Source organism: Planococcus citri, chromosome 3 (genome assembly GCF_950023065.1).
Source record: "Planococcus citri chromosome 3, ihPlaCitr1.1, whole genome shotgun sequence".
NCBI classification, from domain to species: Eukaryota; Metazoa; Arthropoda; class Insecta; order Hemiptera; family Pseudococcidae; genus Planococcus; species Planococcus citri.
Genome location: NC_088679.1, coordinates 46822534 through 46833000, shown reverse-complemented (window position 1 = coordinate 46833000; position 10467 = coordinate 46822534). Strand labels below are relative to the sequence as shown.

The window sequence follows — 10467 nt, the reverse complement described above, 5'->3', positions numbered from 1 at the left end:
TTTTAAATGGTAAACGCTACTAACGCTAGCGCCTTTGAGCAAAAACCATTTTAGAACAATGAGCAGAATAAATAAAATAAAATGAAAATTCCAAACATTTTTGGTACGCATTTTGCAACTTCTGTGTTCAGTTCACTTCACTTCAGCAGACAGCAGTTCAGCTTCACTAAAAAGTTCGAGCAATTTCAATTCAAACTTCAAACTTCAAATTGTAGCAGACTATCAGTATATCATCAGAATCTAATTAATAGTAGAAATCAGAAGTCAGAATCAGAACTCAGAACTCTCAAAAGTTCAGAACAGTGACATTAAAAAATTATAAATTAAAAAGAAAAGTAGTGCTATGACGTCATCAATAAGATGCTCTGATTACGGTCAAGATGGACTCATCCCCAGAGGACCAAAACCGGAGAACCGAATATCTCACCATGAACCGCTCTATTTCAGCTTTTCAGCTAGAGTCGTCGACCGCTAGAGTTAAGATAAAAATTATTTTTTTGCAAATCAATGTTCAAATTTGTATTTCATTTTCAAGTAATAAATTCTTTACAGTTTGAAAATCATTAAACTGTGTCGTGATGGATGTGTATTTTTTATGAATTCGTGATCTCAAAATCTTGCAGTATGTTGAAATAACTGATTCTTGTTACAATTTTGCATAGTATACTTGGTATAACAACGCTAATCGATAATCATGACGGTATCGGAAGATATGAAAATGATTGATTGGTATATGTTTTCGATCATCTCAATTTTTGTATTCATTGGAGAATTTTCTACGGATATACTAGTAAAGGTAATTTCAGATGTTTTTCAAACTTACGAATCAAGTAACTATTGTTTCCTGAACAACAACTTTCATCGTTTTGTTTCAGTTTTTAGCATTTTTTTGCAAAAAATCGCAGTTGGAGAACGATTTAGAAAGAGAAATATCTGATATTAAAGCAAAAATGGATGCTATATCAATGGTCGATGAATTCGCCAAGTATGCTAAACTCCAAAGAAAATTGAATCGTTTGCAAGAGGATTTGAAAGTTGAAAGTGAGTGCTGAAATACTTAATCTTTGTACTCTTTTTCATGCTTTTATTATAATTTGTCTTCGTGTTTTTAGGTAAAGAAAGTAAAGAATTATTTAACAGCATGAAATATATCACCCAATTCGCTGTGGACTTATTTTTTGTAAGTATATCATTATTTTTTCATCAGAAAGAAGAACGATTGAGTAATGCATTTTTCATTCCTTTCGTTTAGAATGGTATCTGTTTCTACATCATATATAGTAATCTGAATACGCCACTTTTGTATATAAATCCTCAATGGCTCACACCTTTTAATGGTGTGGTTGGATGGCCGAGTAATAAAGCAGGCGATATGGGAATTCTGTTTTGGTACATAGTAGTGAAAAATGTGATGAAGAAAATTCGTTCTCAAGTTTCATTCGAACAGGATTCGTTATTGGTAAGGTTGTAAATTCAGTTACTTTTTTTGAACTGAAATTGTAATAGTCACGAGATGATACCTATGACTTTGATAATCAGTCTAGTCTACATTTTCCCATCAATTATTGATTGATTATCCCATGTTTAAAAGTATATGTATTGTTACTTTTTATGGATGTGTTTGTTCGCTTTTCTTATTGCGCTAATTTTGAGTTTTTGGTGTTATCTTTTCATTCTTTTGTGTCTGATTTTTTTTGGTCAACATTCGATATAGGTGTATGATCGCCTCAAGAGATACTTTTAATTACTTTAGGTAATACGAATTGAGGAAAGGATTAGATTGGTTTGGTTCTTTTCTATCAATTCGGTGTTCTTTGTTGATGATGTATGAAAATATCATTGATTCAATTTATTTACTGATGTATTTATGTGAAACATGCATTTTGTGTTTTTTTTTTGTTTTCGAAGTTTGTTTATTTTATCATTTTTTTTTTTCGTCTGAAGGTTCAAAACCGAGTTTTATTTACATAATATTGAACTGTGATCCTATTGTATCGCTTTATATTAATAATTTTTCCCTTTTTAATGAACCCGCGTGTGTGAATTATTTTTGTTTTGTATTCCATTAATTCTGAAGAACATTGTAACGAATAAAAAATTGAATGTATTAAACGTATTTTGAAAAAAAATTGTTTTTTAAAAATGTTTAATTTTACACACTAAAAAAAATTAAATACCTTAATCGATTCTTAACTTACTAAAAATGCAAAATTTTACATTAGTGCTATAATAGGTACTTTAAATTATGACATGGAACTCGTAATTAATTTTAAATATCATTTCGAAATTTATTGTATAAAATACTCGTAAAAAACATTTCTCACTAACTGCTTACCGAAGAAAAAGTAAGAAGGATTAAATTATGTTAATTTAGGAACAAATCTAAATTTCGAACCGGAAGGATTCACTGTTATTGTTTCTTCGTTTCCTGTGATTTTGTATTAGTATTTTGGCTAGATTCGGCAACGGGTGTTTTAATTTTGGATTTATTTTCTTTCACGTTGCTGGCCTCATTTTCTAATTTTTTTGCATCTCTGTGAAATTTGGTCGAATCATTTTTATCTGTAATTTTTGAGAGGTCTTTATTTTCTTGTTTTTTCAAAGGAGATCTTTTATGATACAATTTATCCTGATTTTCTATGTCGTCTTGTGGTGCACCGTAGGCGGTCAAGTCTTGAATACTGGAATATGTATGCTGCGGTAAAATATAAGAGGGATAATTTATATTCGCATTATACGGATATTCTTCGCTTTCATCGTACTCCTGACCACCTATAGGAGAAATTAAAACAATACATGATCAAACTAAAGAATAATATAGAATATAAAATTTTCAAATTGATCGTTAAATCAGGTACCTAATCCGTAATGATAATAAGCATTATTTTGATTCTCATAACCGTACAAATTTGGATGCTTATGATCGTGAGGTTCGTAAACGTTGTATCCATAACCGACATCTTCTTCTTCACTGTGTGGATAGTAACCTGGGAAATAATTAGAAATTTCGTTGGGTGGATAATGATGTTGAGGATAGTCGTTGAAAGAATGATGAGGAGGACCGTGATGAGTGGTATGATGATGATGATGGTCATCTGGAGCATGGTGAGTTGGCACGGGGGCAGGATGGTGAGATGGACCAATTTTTTTCACTGTGGCTTGAAATCCATGTTTGTCGTCTGCTGTATATTCGACGATACGTATTGAACCGTCGGGTTCTACCAGGCTGTAAAATCCTCGAACAGTATCACCGTCTCTTTCTTCGTATTGTTTTTTTATGTCACCGCTATGGGGATCGTGTACTCCGTATTCGAATTTATACTTCGGGTAAGCCTGTAATTCAGACAGTAAATTTATAAGGAGTTCATCCCTTAACTCATTATTGAAAACTGAAAATGCAGATACCTAATTATTATTCTATGAATATTTTATTGTCAAAATTTATGCGTTTTGGTTTGAAATTAAGATTTTCATTGTGCATAATTATAAATGCATTTTTTCGCAGCGATTTTAAATGAATTTCAACGTTTTTTCAGTTCAGAATTTTTTCGTTATGATTTCAATTTTTTTCCTCCCTTAAAGCAAGTTATTCTGGAATCTGATCTCAAAATACATTTTTTGTGGTAATTTTGAATGTTTTTTTTTGGTGGCAATTTCTAAGGAATTTTTCGTGGCAACTTTCAAATGATTTTTTCTCTTATGGGAATTTAAAATTAATTTCATTGTGATTTTGAATTGAACGAACGTTTTTGTGTGCTTTAAAATGAGTTTTGCAGCGTGCAATTCTAATGAGTGTTTTTAGTCGTGATTATAAATGCATTTTTTTTGGCGATTTCAAGTACCTTTTTCGTGGTCATTTCGAATATGTACATTTTTTTATGACAATTTTTTTCATGGTGATTTAAAATAAATTTTTTGAGAGCGATTTAAAATAAAATTGTTGGTGATTTAGAATTCGTTTTTTGATTTTATAAAAAAATTTTCTGCGGTGATTTCGAATTAAATTTTTGCGACGAACTGACGTTATCATGTTGATTTCAAATGCGTTTTTCATTTTTTTCTAGTACCCAGGTTTTTATGGTCTGATTATGATCGAATAAACTTTTTTTGTGATTTCAAGTGCATTTTTCGTGGTGATTTCGTCCGCCTTTTGAAAATGTTTTCATTTATTTAAAAATTTTTTCTCGGTGATTTTAAATGAATTTTTTTGAAGTTATTTTTCCCGCGATAATTTTAAATGAATTTTTCGTGATGTCTTGAAATTCATTTTTTATGCTGATTTAAAATGGACGATTTCAAATTAATTTTTTTCAATGGTAATTTAGAATAAATTTCTCCTCTGGGCAATTTAAAATTATATTTTTAATAGCGATTTGTGCCGAATTTTTCTATGGTGGTATCAAATGAATTTTTTATATTCAATTGTCAAATGAATGTTTCAGAAGTGTCTTTGGATTGAAGTCACGCACACGTTGCTATAATTTGATGCATGTTAAATTACACCCATACTGCGTTTGACTGCCTGAGATGGGTTTTCATAGTTTTGGATCAGAAAAAAAAGAACTGGAGAAAATGACTATCTTGCTGCTTTTTGTGTTTCAACTAAGTGACATGTTGAATTTTTGAAAATTAGCGAAAAATAAATAAATTAATCTAGACTCCAAAAATATAAATTGTATGCATTTTCAAGTCACAAGAGGTAAGTGCATTGAGAGAAGTAGGGAAAGGGTGTTTGTTAATTTCCAAATAATATGCTTACGTAATGTTCATGATCATGGTGAGGTGCGTAACTGGCGTACCCATCGTAGCCAGGATATTCATCGTACTCGTGTTGATGATGGCCATTGCCGTAATATAATGGCGATCCGGTGTTGTATATGTGTCCTAAATGACCAGAATCATCGTCTCCGTCGTCATATTCGACTGGAAAAGACGCAGAATGCACAACAAGGTATATTAAAGTTATCTGAAACAGTTTTAACAAGACGAGTGATAATAACGATGCCGAATTTGTAATAATTTACGAGTAATTATGTCAGATTACAAAAACAATGCGAAAAATGTCGCGTTGTAGGTAATGACTTTTTCGTAAAGTTCTCTTTGTACCTATTTATAAGTGTTTTAATTTGAGAAATTTGTTCACATTCATTTTTTTTAGTGCATTTGCGACATCAATTTACTGTCGCATGTGATTAAAAAGTGCTCTCATGATCGTTAGGTACCTATACGTTCGTGAATTTTGTGTATGTAGGTACCGCGAACTGATATGTATGTAGAAGATGCAGAAAGTATAAAACAATTGTTACGATGTCGAAAACTTAAGTTACGTAAATCATGTTCTAAGCGTTTTTCTTCTGCACCATGAAACATGACAACAAATTAAAATATTGTCAAAATTAATTAACGCTCCGTTTACCCAATACCCGCGCCGCGTATTAAAATACCTGATATCCGCGATACCTGCACAACACGACATCTATTCGAATAATCGAATTTCTGATTTTATTCGGAAATCGAAGCAGTCAAGCTTGACAAAAATTCAAACCACATGATTATCACTAAATAATTGAGTTTTAGTAATTATTCAGTTAGCCTAGTGTGGGCGATAATAATGCTCGTATATTTATTTTAGCGCGCGGCTCGGCTATGTAAAAGAAAGAAAAATACTAATAGGTAATTTCTATACCTAATACTAACCTTCGATTGATTTCAGGCGTTACTAAAGTAACTCCATTCTTTTGTAGGGACACCTATGGTGAGTCATTAGTTTTTATTATTAATATTGACCTTTGATTTGATCTAGATTGAATTTATGTGACCGCTTATCGCCTTAATTAACGCGAAAAAGAGTTCATTGTACGCCGGTAAGTTCCTGCCTTTGAAATATTAATAAAACGATATTTTAGACGACTGTTATAATATTAGCGACAATCTAATATCGCGTCTTCTATTGTGGAGATTACATTCGTATCGAAGAATTACATTTCTACTTCCTTTCATTGTCCTCATACACGTTTTTTGTTCCGGACTCCACCGATTTGTGCACATTTAAAAAATGCGTCCGACTCCCCGCTGGTCGGTCTCGCATCACGTATTACGTGTGACCTCGAATAGCCGATGCAATTTTTCCCCCCCCAGTCGTATGTATTTTTCTTCGTAAGTAATGTAAGATTGGAAATTTTGGAAAATTTCCCAAAACAATTTCCCATGCTTGGACGATTACTATAATGTATCTGTAGGATCGATGCATATGTGAACAATAAAGAGAACTTATGACACTTGTATAACGAAATTATAATTGATGATCGAATTCGCCAAGATAATCGACACCTGTGGAGGTTTTCCTAATACCTAACCTAACCTATTACCTACATACCGAATGCGTAGAATAATTAGTGGTAACATTTTATACCTACATTCTTTTACGAGAAATGATTCGAATCTTTTCATTATTACGCATCTTTTGCAACGTATACTTTGGCATTTGAGGATTTATCAGCTGAGAATTGGACATGATTTTATCATGGATTGAATATTAAGCGTGTCGTAACATTTGATAAAAACAGCATTGCACTCATCTGAACAAATTAGGTAGGTACAAGTACCTATGTCTGTAGATAGGATTGTTGCCATGCCTTCAAATTATAAGATGAACGAGAACTACGAAAAGTTTCAAATTTAAATTCTCAATTTCTTTGGAGATCACTAACACAGAATTTCTCAGAGAAAAAAATAATCACATAAAATCATTTGGAATTTGGTAGGCACTAGGCACCTATTATAAGTCCGCTACATTTTTCAAAGAGATCAAGGTTACACGTCTTACTTTGGTAATATGTCTGAAGTTTACCAAAAATTACCTAAAGTAAAAATTTCTTGAAGGGGGGGGGGGTGGAATCTATGACGAATCCATGCAGACTAGAATGTATACTTACCTACATATTATTTTGAAATTGATTTGAATCAAAATGAATACAAAGACTATAAAAATATGTACCTTTTACATACAATTTTTCCAAAAAAAAATGTAAATTTCTAATTCAAAATCTTCATTTAATGGTTGTGAAATTTGCAAAAATGAAATTTTCAAATATCTAACTAGGTAGAGGTACCAATACAGAAACAGAATACGTGAAGATACCTGTACTCATAAAGTATGAGTAAGATTTCTGAAAAGAAAACTGCACTTTTTTAAAATTAAAAATCTCGAAAAAATTGAATGAATCGTGAAATACCTATTCCCAAATCAATCTCTCGTTCGTCGTTCCTCCCTCCCTTAAAAAAAATGAACACAAAAACGGTCTAAAAGCTTTTCAATAATTTCCTTCAAAATCTAGTCGTCGGAGTTGCTTTCAGTTTTCATTTTCTCGTTTCTTTTTTGTCTGACAATGAGTTTGATAGTTTTTTACATTGTAATTTCAGTTTTTGAAAAGAACTCATTTTAAAACGAGAAGCTCAATTTCACAAACCCAATTGATATTTAAATTTTCAAATTTTCTATTTACTGAAATTGATAATGCCCATTTTTCATCGAAAATGTAATTTTTAAACAAAGTATATGATGTACTTGTAGGTACTTACTTAAATTTAGACAGCTAACATTTTGATTTTGTAGATTTTTATATACTTTTCAACTTAGGTAGGTAGATCTGAAAGTACCTCTACCAACCCACTCTTTATGAAAATTCTCAATTACCTACGTTGATAATTCGTCACTTTAGTGAATTCCAGTCAGACCCCTCAAGGGTGATTTCTGGACCAAATTTTACCTGGTATAACTATAAGTTGTTCTAAATGTCGAAAAAAAACAGATACTGTTTAAAACGTTTTTTTTTTTTGTTTTAAATACATTTTTTCCAACTCTGATTTTCTTTTTAAAAACACATAATTTCAATAGTCTTTTTTGAAAAAAAAAACTTTAGAATTAAATGAATTGTTTTTTTCGTGTTTTTTTTTGGATAAATTAAACATACAAAAAAATGTGATGAAACTTAATTTCAAATTTTTGATATAAATTTTTTGAGCCTTCAAATTAAAATTTCATTTAAAAAATAAAATTGATGTAAGTAAAATATTTTTGCAAATTCTTCTATTTTTAATGCATTTTAAATTTGTTTAAAACGCGCAGAAATTCATTAATAATTTAAAACAGACCTACATTAAAAAGAAAAAGAAACGTTTGTTTTGTTTTTTAGCCAACATTGTGGGCTAGGTAGACGACTGACCAATTAGTGACCATTGGCAATCTTCAGTGTTCTTTGCATTTTTATAAATTCAAAATTTATTTTTAAAAACCCACACTCATTTTTTTTTTTTTTTGCAAAACTCAAAATCTTACTATGGGGGCTTCAAATCAGGAAAATGGTGAAATGTGGTTTCTTCGAATAAGAATTTGATACCTAGCTATGTATTATTTTTAACATTTCAAATAGTTTGATCGAATAATTTTAGCTGAAATAAAAATCTCATTGAAACCTCCAGGTTGGCAGAAATAAACGACAAAATTCGGTTTTTAAAGTTAATTTAGTTAAGAGAACAATTTTATTAATTTTGCTGAAAAAGTTATGGAAAAAGTACACAAAAAAATATTGAATACCTACATTTTCATTACCTTAAAAATTAGAGTATCGCACCATTAGGTATATATTTAAGTGAAAAATCGTAATTTTTGAAATTTAAAAAACTCATCAATAATTGAAAAATCGATTTGGGAGCCAAAATTTTAGTTACAGAAATCAGGTATCAACATTCCCTCTGCTCTGCTGATGTCTTTGGCACCAGACTTTATAAGTGTGGTTTTTCAGTTCCTAAGTTTTTTTTTGGAAGTTTTTTATTCAATTCTGCTAAATAACATATAAAAATTTATTCGACCTATTTTGTCATTTTCTTCATTTTGTAGGCATCTAATTTTTTTTAATATGGTTTTTAAAATTTAAAGCTACATTCATCAAATTTTTTATGAAAATATTGTGCGAAGCAGATTAGTGAGTAAGTAAGTAAGTGAGAAAAATTATGAAACCACGTTTATACAATGTCAACATTTCAAGAAACAGTAATTACCTACCTGTCTGCTAAGAGACCGAAAGAAAGAATTCGTATTTTAGATATCAATTTTGAGAATCTAAAACGAAAGATATATTTGCGATTTAATAGATCATTTTGGAAGCACCAATGTTCACAATTTATGTGCCATCGCTCACTTCGATTTTTCAAAATGGGAACTTTTTGGGAGGATTCAAAATTATGCTGTATAATAAGTACAATAAGTACTTACATAGGTAGTTACAGTGTACCTATTGAAAAATTTAATTCATCAAATCTTATCATTTTATAATTACGTACATGAAATTTTGCCATACCTAGTCAATTTTTTCACCACACAAAAATAATCTCACCATTAGTCATCATTTAAAAATAATTCATTTATGCAAACACACAAACACATGGAAAAATTTTCATGTATGTACCTAGGTAAATACTCACTAAAACTTCCATAAAATCTATATTTTTTCAAAATCTTGATTAAAAATTCCAAAAACAAAAAAGTGAATAAAATGTCACCAAAAACATGAAAAACACCACCACGGACACTGATCGTCGTTTGTTACGCAAAAAAGCTATTTTGAAAAACTTTTATTTATTTTAAGTTTTAATTTTCGTAAACAACACTTTTAAAACTTTTGAAATATTATCAAAGTTGAAAAAAAAATTGAAAGTACTCACCTCAACACACACAATCCTCATGGTGGATAACATAACACGAATGAGTAAACATGAATGAATGAATGAAATACTACAAGACACTGATAAAAATACTGTTGCACCTATCCTCAACTTGTTCTGCAATGGTTCATTATCTTTTATAGGAACAAGACCTTCTTATCGTTCGAATAGCAAGGTCGTTACATCAATGGCTCTCATAACCAAACAGCCCTGCCTAAAACTATCTTTGTGCGTTTCTGGATGTAGCGTGTAAAATTCAGAATTTTTCGCTGTTCTTATGCACGGTGTCGTTTTCGCTTATGAGAATTTCCCGCAGAATGCCAATTATTTTGAAGGAATGCAGTGACGAGATGAATTTTAAAACGAATTGACGAAAGAGTCGTTATTTTCTGAGTCTCGTTTTGGTTTTTGTATTTTTGTATTTTTTTTTTTTTTTTTAGAAGGGAGGGAGGTGAAGGAGTAAATTAATTTTAAATAGTTTTTTACGTTTTATAAACTTACTAAAAATGATCAATATTTGAAAAAAAAGTAAGTAATTTTTCCACCATTGGAAGGGAAGGAGATTGAAATATAATGCTCGAGAAAGTAAACAGATACCTAGTTTTATGATAATTTTGTTTTCTTCTTGAGCAAGTGAATAAAGTAAGTGCCTCTATACGTAAGTAGGCACTTCTTTGGATTCTCAATTTAAATATGAGCACCTGTATTAATTACTCGGCCATTGAAATAGATTTATGAAATACC

At 30.7% G+C, this 10467-nt stretch overlaps 2 protein-coding genes across 2 annotated transcripts; one reads left to right on the top strand and one right to left on the bottom strand.

Moving 5' to 3' along the window:
- The first annotated feature begins 382 nt into the window (after nucleotides 1-382).
- On the top strand, nucleotides 383-4667 carry LOC135840077 (guided entry of tail-anchored proteins factor 1-like). Its single transcript, XM_065356413.1, has 5 exons — nucleotides 383-796; nucleotides 876-1041; nucleotides 1113-1180; nucleotides 1253-1459; nucleotides 4443-4667. Exons 1-5 carry the CDS (start codon nucleotides 695-697, stop codon nucleotides 4479-4481), a joined length of 582 nt encoding a protein of 193 aa, XP_065212485.1. The 5' UTR covers nucleotides 383-694; the 3' UTR covers nucleotides 4482-4667.
- Nucleotides 2043-9902, bottom strand: LOC135840068 (histidine-rich glycoprotein-like). The gene is made up of 4 exons (XM_065356401.1): nucleotides 9724-9902; nucleotides 4760-4966; nucleotides 2859-3333; nucleotides 2043-2772 (listed from the first exon to the last, which is right to left on the bottom strand). Exons 1-4 carry the CDS (start codon nucleotides 9754-9756, stop codon nucleotides 2411-2413), a joined length of 1077 nt encoding a protein of 358 aa, XP_065212473.1. The 5' UTR covers nucleotides 9757-9902; the 3' UTR covers nucleotides 2043-2410.
- Nucleotides 9903-10467: the final 565 nt, after the last annotated feature.